Consider the following 20502-nt stretch of genomic DNA (forward strand, 5'->3'; position numbering starts at 1 on the left):
GATTACAGGCTTGAGCCACCGTGCCCGGCCTCCTCTCGCCATCTTACAGCAACCAAAGGCAGGCATGAGAACTAAGCTTGGGCTTGCTTTCCTCGGAATGTGGCTATGGAGTACGAAACACAAGGACAGAAGGCGTGGTGGAAGCTCATTCATCCCAGTGATGGCACCTGGGCAAGATCATGGAACTGTTCCTGCTTCCAAGACCATTTGAGCTGCCTGGCCTCTGTCTGTTTAAGCTCTGTTCTAGTCCTTCCCTTCTATCCTGTGGCAGCGGTGGCTGCCCTGTCACTTCCCTTGTCTTAATTTAGCCTGAGTCCATTTCTGCTTCTTATCCTCAGTGAGCCTGGCCTTACACCAGCTCATCCTGAGGAAGAAAGAATTCCTATTTCCCTTCCTGAGGGAAGTCCAAAGTGGAGCCTAAAGAACAAATATGACCTTCCTACCCTGAGGGAATAAACTTGCTAAGATTCTTAGACAAAAAGAAGTCTATGTAATTTGCTAGCCCTAACCAACAGCCAGTTGGTAACTTCTGAGCAGAATATGGAAAACCGAGTGTGCTTGGCAAAAAGTTAGGACATCTGTTATGAAAAGGGAAGGGAGGAGTGGAATTTCAAGTAGTTACCCAACTCACCTACTCTCTATTGCATCACTCCTCAGACTTGTGCTGGGAACATTGCAGGGTCAAGCCCATTGCCTCACAGGATGAAGGAAATGGTCAACATGGTCAGGGACTTGGTTTTCCGACCCCCAGCCATTTCCAGTCCTGTGCAGAGCATTCTGGTCCTGCTGTTCCTCGAGGATAAGTACCCAGATTATTTACCCCAAGTTACAAGGGAGCTCAAGCCTCCATTCTTTGGAGAAAGGTGGCTTTGTGTGGTGGTTCACAGCTAAGACTGCCGGAATTCAAATCCCAAATCTGCCAAGGCAGTTATGGGGACTGAGCCCCCAACCTGTGGGATCTGACACTGTCTCTAGATAAATACTGTCAGAATTGAGTTGGAGGACACCTAGCTGGTGTCCACAGCGGAACTGACTGCTTGCTTGCTGGTGGGGAGAAACCCCCACATATTTGGGAGTTACAGAAGTCTTCTGTGTGGATTGTTGTTGTGTTGGTGTAAGAGCAGAGGGAAAACATGATTTGTTTTTCCATAAAAGGCATTGTTGAAAACAACAGAGCAATCAGCCAGGAATTAGGTAGTTTAACAGATAGCTGTGGTCAGAGAAAGAACAGATAAGAGAGCCCTGCCAAAACCACTGTCATTACAGGATGACTGTGGGTACACTCAAGGCAACACTTCCTAAGGTGCATCATCAGAGGCTTCACACTGTGTGGGGTGGGGGAATTCACTAAAATAATCCAACTAGTCACCAAACAACTAAATAAGGAAATAATAGTATTATGCTTGGATAGGGGCAGGGGGATGACCAGTAGCCAGATATGCGACAACATAATATCTAAAATGCCCGGTTTCCCAGAGAAACTTTTGAGCTATAAAAAGAAATAAGAAACAGTGATCCATACACAGACAAAAAAAAAACAAAAAACAAAAAACAGAAACTGCCTGTGAAAGCAACCAAATATCAGATTTAAGAAAGATTTCCTAGCAGCCATTATAAATATGTTCAGAAATAACTAAAGAAAACTGTGATTGAAGAAGTAAAGAAAGATATGACGATAATGTCTCATCAAATAGAAATATTAATACAGAGATAGAATTATTCTTAAAAAGAACCAAATGGAAAGCCTGGAGTTGAAAAGTACAATAACTAACGGGGCGCTATGGCTCACGTCTGTAATCCCAGCACATTGGGAGGTCGAGGCAGTCTGATCACCTGAGGTCAGGAGTTCGAGACCAGCCTGGCCAACATGGCAAAACCCCATCTCTACTAAAAATACAAAAATTAGACTTGGTGGTGCGCACCTGTAATCCCAGCTACTTGGGAGGCTGAGGCAGGAGAATCGCTTGAACCCAGGAGGCAGAGGTTGCAGTGAGTCAAACTTGTGCCACTGCACTCCAGCCTGGGCGACCAGAGCAAAACTCCATCTCAAAAAAAAAAAAAAGAAGAAGTACAATAACTAAAATACAAAATTCCCTAGTGGAGCTCAACAGTAGATTTGAACAATCAGAATAAAGAATTAGCCAACTTGAAGATATTAATAAATCAATAGAGATTATGCAATCCAAAGAACAGAGAGAAAATAGAATGAAGAAAAATAAACAGGGCCTCAGAGGACTGGTACACCATAAGCATGCCAACAGATGCACAGCAGAATACAGAAGAGAAGGAGACAGAGAACACAACAGAAAAAAGTAGTCGAAGAAAAAATGGCTGAAAATGTCACGAATTTATTGAAAAACGATCTACATACCCAGCAAGCTCAATAAACTCTAAATAGGATACATGCAAAGAGATCCACAAATAAATATATCACATGCTGAAAGCCGCCAGGCCTAGTGGCTCAAGCCTGTAATCCCAGCACTTTGGGAGTTCGAGGTGGGTGGATCACCTGAGGTTAGGAGTTTAAGAGCAGCCTGGCCAGCATGATGAAACCCTATCTCTACTAAAAATACAAAAAATCATTAGCTGGGCATGATGGTGGGGGCCTGTAATCCCAGCTACTTGGGAGGCTGAAGCAGGAGAATAGCTTGAACCCAGGAGGTGGAGGTTGCAGTGAGCTGAGATGGTGCCACTGCACTCCAGCCTAGGTGAGCAAGACTCTGTGGGAAGGGGAGGGGAGGGGAGGGGAGGGAGAAGAGAGAGAAAGAAAGAGAAAGAGGAAAGAAGGAAGGAAGGAAAAGAGAGAGAGAAAGAAAAGAAAGAGAGAGAGAGAAAGAAAGAAAGAAAGAAAGGAAGGAAGGAAGGAAGGAAGGAAGGAAGGAAGGAAGGAAGGAAGGAAGGAAGGAAGGAAGGAAGGAAGGAAGGAAGGAAGGAAGGAAGGAAAAGAAAGAAAGAGAAAGAGATGGCAGAAGAAAAACAATTCATCACTTAAAAGGGAACTCACAATTATTAACAGGTGCCTTCTCATCATAAACTGTGGAGTGCAGATGAGTCCAGATAGCAGTGGAGAAACACACCTCCAGGATAGACTGTGTGCTAGCCCATAAAACAAACCTCAATAAATTAAATAGGATATAAATAATACAAAATATGTTCCCTGACCACAACAGAATAAAACTAGTAATCAATAATAGAAACAAATTTGGGGAACTCACAAATATGTGGAAATTAAACAACACACTCCTAAATAACCAATGGATTAAAGGAAAAATCAAGAGGGAAATTAGAAAATACCTTGAGGTGAAAGAAAATGAAGCCACAGCACACCGAAACTTATGGAATATAGCTTAAGGCATGCCAAAAGGGAAATTTGTAGCTGTAAATGCCTATATTGAAAAAGAGGAAGATTTGAAATCTTCCTCTCAGAAATCTCACTTTAAGACACCAGAAAAAGGCTCACATCTGTAGTCTCAGCACTTTGGGAGGCCAATGCAGGAAGATCGTTTGATGCCAGGAGTTCAAACCCAGTTTGGGCAACATAGCAAGATCTATCTCTAAAAAAAAAAAGTAAATTAGCTGAGCATGGTGGCCTCTGCCTGTAGTCCTAGCTACTTGGGAGTCTGAGGCAGGAAGATTACTTGAGCCCAGTTCAAGGTTACAATGGAAAGAAAAAAAAAAAAGACATGAAAAAGAAGTACAAATTAAGCCTAAAGCAAGCAGTAAAAAAGGGAAATTTGAAAAATTAGAGTGGAAGTGTGGAAATTATTAAAATGGAGACTAGAAACAATATTTGAGAATACAAAATGAAACCAAAAGTTGGTTCTTTGAAAAAGCAAGTCTGGCCGGGCGCGGTGGCTCAAGCCTGTAATCCCAGCACTTTGGGAGGCCGAGACGGGCGGATCACGAGGTCAGGAGATCGAGACCATCCTGGCTAACATGGTGAAACCCCGTCTCTACCAAAAATACAAAAAACTAGCCGGGCGACGTGGCGGGCGCCTGTAGTCCCAGCTACTTGGGAGGCTGAGGCAGGAGAATGGCGTGAACCCGGGAGGCGGAGCTTGCAGTGAGCTGAGATCCGGCCACCGCACTCCAGCCTGGGTGACAGAGCCAGAGCCAGACTCCATCTCAAAAAAAAAAAAAGAAAAAGAAAAAGCAAGTCTTTAGCTAGACTGACCACAATAAAAAGAGAGAAGCTGCAAATTACTAGAATCAGAAATGAAGGAGGGGAAATTACAACTGACCTTACAGAGAGAAAAAGGATTATACTATTTTGCTAATTAATTATGCTAATACATTAGACAACTTAGAATGAAATGGGCACATTCCTACAAAAACACAAATGACTGAAACTGATGCAAGAATAACAGAAAATTTGAATGGACCTATAATAAATAGGTTGAATTAGTCATCAAAACAATGACCCACAAAGAAACTACCAAGCCAGATGTCTTCATTGGTGAATTTTGCCAAATATTTAAAGAATTAATACCAGTTCTTCAAAAACTCTTCCAAAAAACAGAAGAGGATGCCCTGATGCCAAAACCAGGTGAAACCAGATGAAGACATCAAAAGAAAACAAACAAAAAAAAAACTGCAAACTAGTATCTCTTTTGAGTATGGATGCAAACATTTTCAAAACAAATTCTAGCAAGCTGAATCCTGCAACCCATAAAAACAATTATATACCATGACCAAGTAAGATTTATCCAGACATGCAAGGCAAATCAGCAACCAAAAGTCAATTAATAAAATTCATCGTATCAATAAAATAAAAAATGAAAAACACATGATCCTCTCAACAGCCCAGAAACATCATTACAAAATTTAACATCTCTTCATGACAATACTCTCCACATACTAGGAATAGAAGGGATCTTCCTCAATCTAATAAAGTGCATCTATGAAAAACCCAGAACTGACTTTGTACTTAATAGTGAAAGACTAAATGCTTTCCCCTGAAGATAAGAACAAGACAAGGACTGCTGCTCTTATAACTTCTGTGCAACATTGTACTGAAGATTCTAGCGAGGAAAATTAGGCAAGAAGATGAAATAAAATTCAAATTGGAAAGAAGTACTATGATCTCTATGTGCAGATGACATGATCCCATACACTAAGGAATTCATTAAAATAATGAATTAAAATTGAGATGTGTCTCAATGCCATAGACTTTTTGTCTCAAAAATGACTCAAACTGTCCAACACTAGAGTTCACTGATCAAAATGAACTGTGGCTGGAAGTAGGCCTCTAACTCACTCACTCCTAGATGGCCTCATCCAGGCTTCAGATGTGTACTTTGGGCCAAACTCCCCCACTTGCTATCTCACCTTGGATATTTAACACTTAACCTTCACATGGCCAAAGCAGAGCTGTTCATTATTCCCTCCAAATCTAACCATCCAAGTGTCTCCTCGATCTCAGTAAACGTCACCACCATCCATCCATTTGCTAAGCCAAAATGTTACAAGTCACTTACTTTGATTTTGAAATAATTTCAAATCTAGAGAAAAGTTGTGTCTTAGTCTATTTGTGTTGCTATAAAGAGACACCTGATGCTGGGTAATTTATAAAGAAAGAGCTTTGCTTGGCTCACAGTTCCATAAGCTATACCAGAGGCATGGCTCCAGCATCTGCATCTGGTGATGGCCTCAAGATGCTTCCACTCATGGTCATGCACAGTGGCTCATGCCTGTAAACCCAACGCTTTGGGAGGCTGAGCCGAGCAGATCACTTGAGGCCTGGAGTTCAAGACCAGCCTGGCCAACACAGAGAAATCCCATCTCTACTAAAAATATAAAAACTAGCTAGGTGTGGTGGTGGGCACCTGTAGTCCCAGCTACTGGGGAGGCTGAGGCAGAGGAATCACTTGGACCCAGGAACCTGGGAGGTAGAGGTTGCAGCTGCCACTGCACTCCAGCCTGGGTGACAGAGCGAGATTCCGTCTCAAAAAAAGGTGTTTCTACTTACAGCAGAAGAGAAAGGGAGAAAGTGTGTGCAGAGATCACATAGTGAGGAAAAAAGAGAGAAAGGAGGTTTAACAAGCAGCTCTCACAGAAACTAATAGAGCAAGAACTCACTCATTACAGCAAGAATGGCACCAAGCCATTCATGAGAGATCCACCTTCCTGACTCAAACACCTCCCACTAGGTCCCACCTCCAATATTGGGGATCACATGTCTTTTTATTTATTTATTTATTTTTCCCCAAGACGGAGTTTTATCCTTGTTGCCCAGGCTGGAGTGCAATGGCACAATCTTGGCTCACCACAACCTCTGCCTCCCAGGTTCAAGCTATTCTCCTGCCTCAGCCTCCCTAGTAGCTGGGATTACAGGCACGTGCTGCCACGCCCAGCTACCTTTTTGTATTTTTAGTAGAGACGGGGTTTCTCCATGTTGGTAAGGCTGGTCTTGAACTCCCTACCTCAGGTGACTCACCCACCTCAGCCTCCCAAAATGCTGGGCTTACAGGCGTGAGCCACCACGCGCGGCCAGGGATCACATTTCAACATGAAGTTTGAAAGTTGCTTTCTTGCAACTTGCCATTGAGTTTGGAGATTACACCTTCCAAACCTCCCAATGTAAACAGGAACACCTATTTACCCTTAAACAGGATTCCCCACTGTTAACACTTTACCACATCCCATGTATGTGGTATATACCTTATCACACTCATTCTTTGCATATGTATTGCCTTTTTTTCTGAATCATTTCACTGTAATTGCCGATATGATGACCTATTACTCTTTGAATACTTTAGTGTATATGTTCTAACAAAGACACTGCCATACGTAACCATAGTACAACCATCAAAATCAGGAATTAACATTAACAGAATATTACCATCGCAGATTCCAGTCACATTTTGTAAGTTGCCCCAATTATGTTCTTTATAGGTCTGGATCCAAATCAGGATCATGTGTTGCAGTTAGTTGTCATGTCTCTTTAGTTTCCTTCTATCTGGAACGGTTCTTCAATCTTTACTTGTCTTTCAAGACCTTGGCATTTTTGAAGAGGACAGGCTAGAGTGCAGTGGCTCCTGTCTGTAATCCCAGCACTTTGAGAGGCCAAGGCAGGCAGATTACTTGGGGTCAGGAGTTTAAGACCAGCCTGGCCAACATGGTGAAACCCCTTCTCTACTAAAAAATACAAAATTAGCTAGGTATGGTGGTACATACCTGTAATCCCAGCTACTTGGAAGGCTGAGGCAGGAGAATCACTTGAACCCAGGAGGCAGAGGCTGCAGTGAGTCCAGATCGTGCCACTGCACTCCAGCCTGGGTGACAGAGCCAGACTCAGTCTAAAATAAATTTTTTTTTTTTTTTTTTTTTTTTTTTTTTGAGACAGAGTCTCACTCAGTCGCCCAGGCTGGAGTGCAGTGGCAGATCTCGGCTCACTGCAAGCTCCGCCTCCCGGGTTCACGCCATTCTCCTGCCTCAGCCTCCCAAGTAGCTGGGACTATAGGCGCCCACTGCCACGCCCGGCTAATTTTTTGCATTTTTAGTAGAGACGGGGTTTCACCATGTTAGCCAGAATGGTCTCGATCTCCTGACCTCGTGATCCGCCCACCTCGGCCTCCCAAAGTGCTGGGATTACAGGTGTGAGCCACCGAGCCAGGCCTAAAATAAAATTAAAAAAAAAAAAAATTTTTTTAAAGGACAGGCTAAGTTCTTTGTAAAATGTCAGTTTGGGTTTGCTCTGATGTTTCCTCATGATTTTTGCATTTTCGGCAGTAATAATGGAAAAATAGTATTCTATTTCTCTCAGAGCATTATATTCTGAGGTCCATGATATTGACTTGCCCCATGTGAGGTGGCATTAACTTTCATCAGCTGACAGGCTTCTCCACTGTCAGATTAACTAATAATGGAATGTATTAAATAATATCAAATTAGTGAGCCAGGAGCAGTTCTGCACACCTGTAGTCCCAGCTACTCTGGAGGCTGAGGTGGGATCCCTTGAGGCCAGGAGTTTGAGGCTACAGTGTGCTAAGATCATGCCTGAGAAGGGCCACTGCACTCCAGCCTGGGAGACAAAGTGAGACTCTGTCTCTAAAAGAATAAATACATACATACATACATACATACATACATACATACATACATACATACTTTTAAAAAATCAAGTTAGTATTTGATATACTCACTATACCAAATATGTTAGTAGGATATACTCTGCAACTAGGTCTACGTTTATTAACTGTAATTGTATCGTAAGGTAGCACGTTTCCTTTTCCCTTGTTTATTGATTCATGTATTATTTGTATTTATATGAACTCATGGATTCTACTTTAATCAATGGATTACAATCTGTTCTTGTCATTATCTATTCTGAGGCTCAAATAGCCCCAGATTTGGCCATACGTAGTCCCCTTGAACAGCTTCTTTGATTGAATCCAGAATAACACACCATACTCCTTGGGTGTCCAGCATCCATTTTTCCCTCTTCCCACCAACAGCAGCCCAGATTTTAATGTTTATTGTCAACCAAGTGATTGGGTTGAGATGGACCCCACCTCAGCCCCAGGGGTATGCCCTGCTTAGTGTGAGCCAATCAGTGTACCCCATTATTCTCCAGGACACAGTGATTGGTCTGAGGGTGGGCAAATGACGTATGAGAACTGGCCAATGAGAACTGAAGAGACAGCTGATAGGCCTTCTGGGAAAGAAGCTTCCTATCACAAGGGAGCTCTCTCTCCCTCTGATGGATGCGCTGTAAAGATGGTGAAGTGTGGACCTGATGAAGCCATTTCTGCTGCCAAGAGAGAAGCGAACCTGAACACAATATACAGAGGTGGGGAGAACGAAAAATTGCAATAAAACAGGACTGGGGCTCTGGTGACGCCACACATTTCTGGATCATTCTGTGCCTGAACATATCTGTGGACTGGTTAATTATTTGAACCAGTAAATTACCTTTTTTAATTAGGCCAGAATGGGCTGAGGCTTCTGTTGCTTGCAACCAAAAGGGCCCTAAATGATACACTCCCCCGAAACAGCAAAGGAAGGCTGCCTGTGGCAAGAAGCAAAAAGATGGGTTTCTGTTCCTTTTCACCAAAAACAAAACAAAAAAATCTCTAACGTTGCTGGTCTCCCCCACTGGTCTGAGAGCTTCTGGGGACATAGCCACTGTGTGCCCCGGCCTCTCAGAATAACGCATGGCTGTGGTGAGTGCCCAGTAAGCATTAACTGTGTGAATGCTGTTAAGGTTGTCTCGTTCATGGCTAAATCCGTAGCATCTACAACAGTGTATGGGACACACGACAGACATTTATTGAAGGACTACACAGCTCACCCCAGCATGCCACTGACACCCACCCCTCAAATCCACCAAAGGAGAAGAAGCTGCAACTAAAATCTTGCTTGACACTTTATTCTCCTGAGAGGGGAGCGCAGCAGAGGGAGTCGGGGAAGGGAGACTGGAGAGTGGATTCTGGACGGAGGAAGCGAGGAGCCGGTGGAGGTTGCTGAGGTTCCCGGGATCTGAGGACAGGAGCCTATGCTTCTTCCACAGGACAGGGTGAGAGGGCTCAGAGGGAACCTGGAGCAGAGAGAACAGCCAGCTGTGGGCAGATGTGGTGGGTCCCCATGGGGAAGCAGACACTCAGAATGTTACTTGCTTAAGGTCTCGCAGCCACCCGTCCCTACTGAACACACCCAGTGGCACATCCTGGAAGCCAGTCGGCAGCCTGAGCAGGTTGTGGGGCCTTGAATAGAAAAGTCACAAGCTCCCATGACAGGAAATGGTGGGGACCCCCGATCTGCTACCATAGAATCCCAGAGCATTGGCAAGCGCCAGCTGAGCTGCCAAAGCCCCTTTCTGGCCCCACTTCCTACAGCCGAGTCCTGTTCTCTCCAGGCACAGCCTGGGCAGCCATGGAGGGAAAGGCCTCAGGCTCACCTGCCTGAAGGGTTCCCTAGCCCAGCTCTCAGGACCCAGAATTGTGGGGGAGGATGTGGCCCCAGTTCCCGACCCCAGAGGCCCATGCTGGGCTGGGGATTGGAGTTTGACTGAGGGTCTGATGACCTTGAATAGCCTCAGTCTGAGGACATTTCTCCAGGGTCAGGTCTACACACACGGTGACCTCCTTCAATTCTCATTCCAATCTCAAAAATCAGGATTGCTATCTCCCCTTCACAGATGAAGAAACTGAAGCTCAGAGAGGTCAAGTTATTTGCTTAAGGTCACACAGCCAGGGAGAGATGGAGACCAGATTTTACTCCACGACTACCTGTGTCTGAAGCCCAAGCTCTACTCAGTATTTCTCAAACATTTCTAGCTAAAGTCCATCTGCTCAGTTCTCCACACTTTCCCGTGCTGGGAGATGGCGGGAGTAATGTGTCCTAAGAAGGCAGCTTTGATGTATCCTGGGGGAAACTGTCTCCACCCCTCAGGAGGCATCCCTGCTGTCACCTCTGCACTCACCCATAGAAGGTTCACACAACCTGAGGTCCACACAGATCTCCTGGGCAGTTTCTCCCTCCAAGAGGCCCTGGGTAATTCTAGGCTGATACCTCCTCATGAAATTTTTGCAGACGTCACGCCATTGTGAGCTCACCTTCCTACACACGCGGGTCTCAGCATTGGAAATGCTTCGCTGCAGCAGCAGAACCACAGAGGACATGGTTATAGGGTGAGTCCTGCGCAGCTCTGCCACCCTGCAGGTTTCAGCAGCCCTAGCAATGGGAGTACTGGGTGCGAGGAACTGGCGCCTGGTGCCCATGGAGCCAGAGACTGTAGACACGGGGCTGGGCCCCTACTCCCACTCTCCAAGGCCTGGCCCAAGCCTGGTCAGGTAGGGCTCCTGAGACAAGGACAGTTAGCCCTGCTGAGGTCTCAGCCTCTTGTGCACCTGTCCCCTGCATTCTGTGTGGAGAATGGTGCCTATGGCTGCCAGGCACACATTAAATGCTCTGCCATGTAGCTACCTGGCTCCAGAACCTGGCTGGGGGCTACAGCCAGAGGGGGTGCATAGAGAAGACTAGTGGGGGTGGGAGGTGTGGTCAGAGCTTGGAGTCTTGGCTCATTTGGTTTTAAAGTCTCTTCTATGCCATCCCAGCGGGGAGGATGAATCTGGGTGTCCAGGGCTAAGTGTGAGCCTGCAGTGCCAGGATGCTGAGTAGTTTGGGGGAGCAGAGGAGAGGGAAGGAGGGAGAGTGAAACAGTAATTCTTGGTCGTAACACAGTCATTTGTTAAGCATTTACTCAGTGCTGGATGTGGAGCTAAGCACATCCGAGCCCTCAGCTCTTTTAAAAAGCTTCAGCAGCCAGGTGCAGTGGCTCACACCTGTAATCCCACACTTTGGGAGGCCAAGGCAGGTGGATTGCTTCAGCTCAGAAGTTGGAGACCAGCCTGGGCAACACAGTGAGACCCTGTTTCTACAAAAGTACCAAAATTAGCTGGGCATGGTGGCGCACACCTGGAGTCCCAGCTACTTGGGAGGTTCAGGCAGGAGAATTGCTTGGGCCAGGGAGGCAGAGGTTGCAGTGAGCCAAGATCATACCACTGCACTCCAGCCTGGGTTTCAGAGTAAGAGCATATCTCAAGGAAAAAAAAAAAAAAGAGCTTTGACAACTTGCGAGATGGGGACTATTTTTTTTTTTTTTTTTTTTTTTTTTTGAGACGGAGTCTGGCGAACCATCCTGGCTAATACGGTGAAACCCCGTCTCTACTAAAGAATACAAAAAACTAGCCGGGCGTCGAGGTGGGCGCCTGTAGTCCCAGCTACTCGGGAGGCTGAGGCAGGAGATAGGGACTATTATCCATCTCATTTCAAAGATAAGATAACTGAGGCTCAGCAAGTGGAAGTGACTTGCCCAAGGCCATGCAGCTTCCAAGTAGCAGATCTGGGATTTATCAGTCCTGACCCAGGTCTCTTAGGGAACCAGCTTCTCAAAGCTCTGCCTTGGACACAAATGTTAGGGCTTTAGGGGAAGATTCCTAACTTCTCTGGGACAAGCCCTCTTTGAGGATACATTATGAAAACCATGTTTACTCCCTCTGACTTACACAGTTCCAGAGAGTCACAAACAATTTCACAAGTTCTCTGAAATTCATCCACAGACACATGGGGACTCACAGATTCCCTTCTAGGAAGCCCTCCCCCAGGACCACTGTGCAAGGTGACCCCAGGGTCCCTGATCCCCAACCTGGTCACAGGCCGGCCCCTCCATTGAGCAGCAGACAGGAGGCTCTGTAGCCCCTCGGCCTCACCTGGGTGGGCTGTTTCACCATAACCTTCAGTGTCTGGATTATCCTTAGACAGGTCTTGCAGTCGAAGGCCAGCTCCTGCATTTTGATCAACAGGTCACCCTGTCAGGAAAGAAAGCCCCTATCATGGTCTCTCAGACATTCTGGGAGTGCGTGAAAGTGCCCAAAAAAGGGGCCCTTGGTGTTTCTGAGGCTGGCAGCAATGTCCGTGATCTCTTCCCAGAGCATGGATACACTGAAGACCTGAACAGGCTGCCTGGACCCTGCCTGCCTTTTTGCTTGTCTTGGAGGCTCTGAGACACCCCAGAAACAGCCTCCCACACCCCCAGTACTTTCCCAGCCCTGCACTTGCCCCTCTCCTATTGAGGAACTCCCAGGGAAGTCTACCTATTTGGGTTCTGCAGCCCCAGGCTCTTTGGAGGGTGAGACCCCGGAGGATCCTCTTGGGGCAGTCTACCAGGTATCTGCAGCCCTCCTGGCCAAACATGAATTCAACAAAACCAGCATCGTCAGAAACAGCCCAGCCTCCACTCCCACCTCCTGACCATTAGAGAGCTCCAGCCCTCACCCCAGAAGCCACCCAGGGAGGAGGGAAAGGAGAGGGACTGTGGCAGGTGAGCAGAGAGCCAACATGTACCTGGGGGCCCTCCTGGGCCAGGCACAGGCAGGATTGCTCCTTGTCACACGGGTGGGCTGTCGCCACTTCAAAGTACTCAGGGCTCAGACGAGAGAAGACCAAACCTGAGGAAGAAGGCACTTCAGCTTCCCCTCCGCAGGTGGAAGGAGAGGGAAAGCCCGTTCTCCTGGCTGGTGAGAGTCCAGGAGGTGGCCAGGGCCTCGGACGGGGGCTGGGTCTTGCAGGGGGCCAGGATATCTGTCCACATGCTTTGCCCTGGAGCCACTCTGACCCACTCTCAGCACAAACACATGTTCTCACTTTCCTTCTAGAAAGCCAGGAGGGCGAGACTTTCTCTTCTCCTCTGTTCTGCCAGCAACACAGATTTGGGGGTCAGTTTGTCTAGAAACTTCCCTCAATCTCCTTTCAAGAGATTTTCTTTTTTTACCTTCCATCCAGATGGCCCAGCCAAATCCACTCTCCCTTCCAGAAGTGTCTTTGCCCTTGGGGCTCACACTGACCCCAAGGCCTGGGAGAGAGCAGGGTGCAGGGGACAGGAAGTCTGCCTTGAACAAGGAAGAGACCCCGTTCTCTCACCAGCCCTGCACAATCCTAGACAGTGTAGGCCTGAGAAATCGCAGACCCACCGATGAAGGCCAGTGGCCTTCACCACACAGATGTGGAGGCAGGGGCTTGGGAGGGAAAGGGGGGGTCTCAGGCCACACAGGGTGGCCAGCAGAGGTAGGACCAGAATCCCTGGCCTGTCTCTCCTCCTTGGCCAGGCCACTGACAGGCTGGGCAGCACACTGGGCTAAGCCTACCTCTGAGGGGAGGGCCAGGCCTCCATGATGTGGGAGAAGGCTGGGGAGAGGCAGGGGCACCTGGGTGCCCACAGAGTCCATGCTCCGGGTTCAGCCAGCCTGAGAGTGCGAGGCTGGGAGGGCCATCAGGATCGATCCCGAGGGGAAGGCCTTACCTGGGTTGCCCAGGAGCATGGCTGCAAGGAGAAGGAGGGCCCAGGTAGCCATGGTGGGGCAGCTGCTCAGATGCCTTTCACACCCTGTTTTATGGGCAGGGAGCCTGCAGCTTAACCTTTCTCAGGTCCTGCCCTTTTTGTATGTCATCTTTCCTGTGTCACTGGGTTTACCACAAATACAAATACTAATTTGTGAAGAAGCAGGTTAGTGCAGTGGAAGCCCACAGGGTTCATGCCACACCCCACTCCCACACAACTAGAATGCCGGGTTGCTGGAGGCCAGCAGCTGCCTGGATGCTTGGGATGTGTTAATGGAGGGAGAAACCGCTTAGTACAAGTATGTTCCAAATATTGCGTGGGACATATTTATACTAAAAGTATAAGTGAGTCATCTCACTTGACCAAAACCTATTTTTAAACAGCTTTTTACATTTAACAATATACCACGAACATCTTTCCACATCTGTAAATATAGATCTTCTTCATCATTTCCACTGGTTACCTAATGGTTCCCTTTACACATGAACCATAGCTGGGGTCCTGTAACTCTGGGACTCATGCCCCCTGTAGTACTTTGGCTTGAAGAGCAGAGGCTGGGAAGCCTCCGCAAGGGCTCACCCGGTAGTCGAGTTGAGTGATGTGAAGGCCTTCTTCAGACAGGGTGCCTCAGCATCTCAAAATGGCAGCTGTAGCTCCTCCAGGCTACAAGGCCTGTTCGTGTGGAAAATGGAAAGAGTGAAGCAGAAAGAGATGGTACCTGTATAGGAAAAACGTCTTTCCCAGGGACCCTCAACCTCCATGTAATTGATCTGAACTGTGTCACATGATGACCCTGGCTGCAAAGGGCAATAGGAAGGGAGTCTTTTGCTGGACCTTCACTGACACTTCGTTTTTTGTTGTTGTTTGTTTGGTTTGGTTTGGTTTTTCTTTTTTGAGATGGAGTTTCACTCTCGTCACCCAGGCTGGAGTGCAATGGTTTGATCTTGGCTTGCTGCAACCTCCACCTCTGGGTTCAAGTGATTCTCCTGTCTCAGCCTCCCGAGTAGCTGGGATTACAGGCGCATGCCACCATGCCCTGCTAATTTGTGTGTTTTTAGTAGAGACAGGGTTTCACCACGTTGGCCAGGCTGGTCTCGAACTCCTGACCTCGGGTGATCCGCCCGCCTCAGCCTCCCGAAGTGCTAGGATTACAGGCGTGAGCCATCGCACACGGCCTTCATTGACACTTTGAACAAAATTGGTATTCTGTTAGGGAGGATGAGGGAATGGGAATCGTATAGGCAATGGCAGTGTCAGTTACTGCATGACTTTTTTTTTTTTTTTTTTTTTGATACAAGGTCTTGCTCTGTCGTTCAGGCTAGAGTGCAGTGGTGCAATCACAGATCACTGCAGCCTCAACCGCCCAGGCTCCAACAATCCCCCCACCTCAGCCTCCCTAGTAGATGAGACCATAGGTGCTTGCCACTATCACCCCTGCTGATTTTAAAATTTTTGGAAGAGATGGGTCTCCATATGTTGCCCAGGCTAGTCTCGAACTCCTGGACTCAAGCGATCCTCCCCGCCTCCAAAGTGCTGAGATTATAGGCATGAGCAACCATGCCTGGTTTTGCAGGACTTTTTGATAAGGAAACATATTTCAGGAAGAATTGGTAGGACTTTGTAGCTATATGATTACAAGAAAGAAACAAGAGAGAGGAGGCAAAGGTTTCGCTAATATTTGGGGCCCAGGAGGCTGAGGGGCTGGCTGTGCAAATTAGAAAAAGGAGCTTGTTGGTGAGAAGTTGAGTCTGAGGTATTGCATTTGTGGCTGGCTTGTTTCCCCAGCCGTAAATCAACTGCTTGAGGGCAGGACTGCCTCTGCCTGTCAGGGTCTCCCCACCATGCCTAGAACAGCTCTCAGACCAACCGGCAAACTCGTTTTACCTCAGATGAGGAAAGCAGGACTCAGAGAGATCCAGTGAATTACCCACCAACACACAGCTAGGAAGGGAATGGTCTGTGGATATGAACCCAGACCCTATGACTCCAAAGCCCAAGTTTTCCCCCAGCCCTACCCTATCTCAGTCTCCAGGTTTTCAGTGCAGGGCCACTTAACCCTCTTGAGACCAGCTCAGGCACTACTCCCCCGTCTCAGCAGGCTCCCTCTCTCCTGACCACTTGTAGACCTTGGTCTCATGTGTGAAGACCATATTAATGGGCAGGAAAGGTCTTGAAAGGTGACTCATGTCTCTTTATTGTGGGAAACTTGGTGAGACCAAATATTGCAGTGAGTCCTTTTCTGAGGTGTTGAGGTGTACGTGACAAAGCTCATGTAGTTAGTCACAAGTCTCCACCCAGGCCTCTCGGGTCCCATGTGATAAGAACCTGGGGTCTTACCCAGTTCCCACCCATGGTACCCCGGGAACTGGCCCATTGCAAGTCAGGACCAGGCCCCAGAAAAATTCCTGTGTGAAATACTGCCTTCTGTATCTTCTTCAGAAAATCTTCAGTTACGCTAAAGTCATAAAAATAGCCACTATGTTTTTTCTAGAACTTTTATAATTTTAACTTTGACATTTGGGTCTATGACTCATGTCAAATGAATGTATAGCGTGAGCTGGGTTGAGGTTCTGTTTTTCAATATCAATTTCTTGAAAAGATTTTTCTTTTCCCATTAAATTGTTTTGGCATGTTGGTTGAATATCAATTGACTATGGGTCTGTTTGCGGACTCATTATATCAACTACTACTGCAATAATAATAATATAATAATAATAATAAAGCAATCCAATTTTTTAAATGGGCAAAATATTTGAACAGGTAATTCGCAAAGGAAGATAAGAATGACCAAAACATTTGAAAACCTGCTCAACATCGTAAATCACAAAGAAATTCCTTTTTTGAGCTGTAGCCTCACTCTGCCGCCCAGGCTGGAGAGCAGTGGCATGATCTTGGCTCACTGCCACCTGTGTCTCCTGGGTTCAAGCAATTCTCCTGCCTCAGCCTCCTAAGTAGCTGGGATTACAGGCACACACCACCATGCCTGGCTAATTTTTGTATTTTTAGTAGAGATGGGGTTTCACCATCTTGGTCCATGCTGGTCTTGAACTGCTAATATCAAGTGATCCACCCACCTCGGCCTCCCAAAGTGTTGGGATTACAGGCTTGAGCCACCGCGCCTGGCCAAGAAATTCTGTATTAAAACTATACTGAGATGATGGCATCAACATGACTAAAATTAAAAAGACAGAAAACCCAAATGCTGATGTGTATGGGGAGCACTGTTACTCTTAAGCATTGTTGGTGGGAATATAAAACACTAATAACTGAAAATTGGATTGACCATTTTTCAGAAAGTTGAGCATACACCTGCCCTGTGACACAACAATTTCACTTCTACGTATTTACCCAAACTAAACAAAAACACCTCTACATACACAGATTTACACAGGAGTGTTCACAGACATGTCACCCAGCAGTTCCACTCCTAGGTATACACCCAAAAGAAATAAAAGCAGATTGAAACAGATACTTGTACATCAATGTTCATAGAAGCATTATTCACAGTAGCCAAAAGCTGGAAACAGCCCAGGCGTCCATTGACAAATAAATGGATAAACAAGCCAGTCATTGTGGCTCAACCTCTAATCCCAGCACTTTGGGAGGTCAAGGTGGGAAGATGGCTTGAGGCCAGGAGTTTGAGGCCACCCTGAGCAACATAGTAGACCCCAGTTCTACAGAAAAATTTAAGAATTAGCTGGGCATAATGGCATGTGTCTATAGTCCCAGCTACTCAGGAGGCTGAGGTGAGAGGATTGCTTGAGCCCAGGAGGTCGAGGCTGCAGTGAGCCAAGGTCATGCCACTGCACTCCAGCCTGGGTGACAGAGTGAGAGCCTATCTCTAAGAAAAATAAAAATTGAAATTTTTAAAAATGGATAAACAAAATCTGCTGTACATATACAATGGAGTACGATTCAGACAAAAAAGGGAACACAGCTCTAATACATACTACAACACGAATGAACCTTGAAATAATTATGCCAACTGAAATAAGTCAAACACAAAAGGATAAACATTGTATGATTCCACTTACATAAAATTTCTAGAATAAGCAAATTCATAGGGACAGAAAGTAGATTAGAGGTTACCCAGGGCTGGAAGGAGTGGGAAATGAGGGACTTAGTGCCCATAGGTTACAGACTTTCCATTTGGTATGATGAGAATGGTTTTGGAAATAGATAGTTCCAAATAGATGATTCCACAACTTTGTGAGTGTAATTAATGCCACTGTATTGTACATCTAAAATGGTTAAAATGGTTAATTTTGTTATTTATTTTTATTAATATTATTTTTAATTGACAAATCATAATTTTATATATTTATGGAGTACCATGTGATGTTTTGATATATGAATACCAATTAGAATGATTAAATCAAGGTAATTAATATATCTATCACCTCCCCTATCATTTTTTGTGGTACACATTTTATGTTATATGTATTTTACCACAATAGAAAAAAAATTGTTTTAAAAGGTTGTTCAAAGAAAATGAAAGAAGGAAGAATAAATAAGTAAATAAAAGATTGTTTGCAGAAGCCTTTTCATAAGAGCCAAAAATTAGACATAACCCAAATGTCCATCAACAGGTCAATGGATGAAGAAATTAAGGTAGAGCCACGCAATATTGTATACAACTTGGCAATAAAAAGGAATGAACTACTAATACATGCAATAAAATGAATAAATCTTAAAAAAAAAAAAAAGGAAGAAAAAGAAGCCAGACATGAAAGACTTCATTCTGTATGATTCCATTTGTATGAAGTTCTTGAACAAGCAAAATTCATCTATGGCAAAAGAAATCAGAGAAATGGTAGGAGGTGAAGGAGGATGTGAGGGTTATTGGGCTGGCACCGGGATTTTCTTAGGTAGTGAAAGTGTTCTATATCTTAATTAGCTTGTGAATTGTGTGGGTGTGCATCTATCAAAACTCTTCAAACTGGACATTTAAGATTTAAGTATTTAGCTACATGTAAATTATATCTCAATTTTAAAATTATCCAAAATTTTCTTTTTCTTTTTCTTTTTTTTGAGATGGAGTTTTCCTCTTTTTGCCCAGTCTGGAGTGCAATGGCACGATCTTGGCTCACCAAAACCTCCACCTCTGGGATTCAAGCCATTCTCCTGCCTCAGCCTCCCGGGTAGCTGGGATTATAGGCATGCGCCACTACGCCCGGCTAATTTTGTATTTTTAGTAGAAATGGGGTTTCTCCATGTTGGTCAGGCTGGTCTAGAACTCCCCACCTCAGGTGATCCGCCCACCTCAGCCTCCCAAAGTGCTGGGATTACAAGCGTGAGCCACCGGGCTCAGACAAAAAAGAACTCTTAAGTTACAATTTTATGGTTCCCAATGAACAATATCAAATACTTCCCCGAAGAATTGTATCCATTTACAACACTGCCAACATTGTATGAGAGCTCCCTGAACTCTCACCAGCATTCAATATTATCACACTCTTTATTTTACAAATGTAATGAGTGAAAATCACACCTATTTTTATTTTCATTTCAATTACTACAAATTAAGTTTAATATTTTCCCAGGTATTTGTTTACATTTACATTTATTTTGAAATTGTCTTTTTATGTCCCTTGCCCAGTATCTATTGGACTCTACTATGTTTTTTAATTTGTGAGAATTCTTTATTAATAAATACATTAATGTTTTGATATATTTGCTACAAATATTTTGTCACTTCTTGATTGACCTTTAAATTTCCATAAGATTCTTACCCATAGAAAGTTTTCATTTTCTATAATCAAATATGTATATTTATTTGTGACATCTTTTCTCAGTTTAGAAAGTTGTGATTGCCTCTTTTTCCCTAGAAAATAATTATATTTTTGCTAATTTTTGCAGTTAGACATATTTTTTAATGTGACACTTTAATCCTCTGGAACTGATTTTAGGAAGGTATGAGGTGGGATGAAAATGTATTCTTTTCAAATTGCTATTCCCTTAATCTAAAGGTATTGATTATATAATTTCCCCTCCTCTCCATTGATTTGAAATTGCTCTTTTATTGTATATTCAATTATACATACCAAGATCAAATTCTGAGTTATCCATTCTAATTGACCTGGATATCTAGTGTTGTATAAACATTATCCAGTCCTGCTGTTTTCTTCTTGATTTTCCTTTGATATTCCTTTACTTTTAAATTGTACTTTGGGTAATATTTTATATACTATAATACTTTATATGCTAAAAGTATATATAAGGTATAACATGTATATACTAAATATTAAATATCTACTAAATGCTAAATATAAATTATTTTGACCAATATAACAGATTGCAATTTTCACTTTAAATTTTATTATAACTAAAAACTAATATGTAAAAAATTCACTTCTTTATAGTCACTCTTTCAGCCATGATCATAGTATAACTTTCTTTTTTTTTTTTTTTTTTGAGACGAAGTCTCTCTCTGGAGTGCAGTGGCGCGATCTCAGCTCACTGCAAGCTCCGCCTCCCAGGTTCACACCATTCTCCTGCCTCAGCCTCCAGAGTAGCTAGGACTGCAGGCGCCTGCCACCACTCCCAGCTAATTTTTTATATTTTTAGTAGAGACGGGGTTTCACCATGTTAGCCAGGATGGTCTTGATCTCCTGACCTCGTGATCCACAGGCTTCAGCCTCCCAAAGTGCTGGGATTACAGG

The 20502-nt window shown here is 44.8% G+C and overlaps 1 protein-coding gene across 3 annotated transcripts; it reads right to left on the reverse strand.

Annotated features, from left to right (window-relative positions):
* Positions 1 to 9253: 9253 nt before the first annotated feature.
* On the reverse strand, positions 9254 to 13965 carry GNLY (granulysin). Of its 3 annotated transcripts, none has more exons than XM_030921350.1 (5): positions 13802 to 13965; positions 12847 to 12950; positions 12213 to 12311; positions 10557 to 10595; positions 9254 to 9538 (listed from the first exon to the last, which is right to left on the reverse strand). In XM_030921350.1, the coding sequence occupies exons 1-5, from the start codon at positions 13851 to 13853 to the stop codon at positions 9269 to 9271; spliced, it is 564 nt and encodes a 187-aa protein (XP_030777210.1). In that variant the 5' UTR covers positions 13854 to 13965; the 3' UTR covers positions 9254 to 9268. The 3 variants fall into 3 exon arrangements, with proteins under 3 accessions (XP_030777210.1, XP_030777211.1, XP_010380290.1); XM_010381988.2 differs by having other exon boundaries at positions 9355 to 9538; positions 10424 to 10595; XM_030921351.1 differs by lacking the exon at positions 10557 to 10595.
* Positions 13966 to 20502: the final 6537 nt, after the last annotated feature.

Source organism: Rhinopithecus roxellana, chromosome 17 (assembly GCF_007565055.1).
Source record: "Rhinopithecus roxellana isolate Shanxi Qingling chromosome 17, ASM756505v1, whole genome shotgun sequence".
In the NCBI taxonomy this organism is placed as follows: domain Eukaryota; kingdom Metazoa; phylum Chordata; class Mammalia; order Primates; family Cercopithecidae; genus Rhinopithecus; species Rhinopithecus roxellana.

Coding starts and splice junctions, on each gene's coding strand:
- GNLY (XM_030921350.1), bottom strand. CDS start 13,853: ATGGCTACCTGGGCCCTCCTTCTCCTTGCAGCCATGCTCCTGGGCAAC. Junction 12,951..13,801: donor CATGCTCCTGGGCAACCCAG/GTAAGGCCTTCC, acceptor CTTCTTCCTCAG/GTTTGGTCTTCTCTCGTCTG. Junction 10,596..12,212: donor TGGTGAAACAGCCCACCCAG/GTGAGGCCGAGG, acceptor CTGCTGCTGCAG/CGAAGCATTTCCAATGCTGA.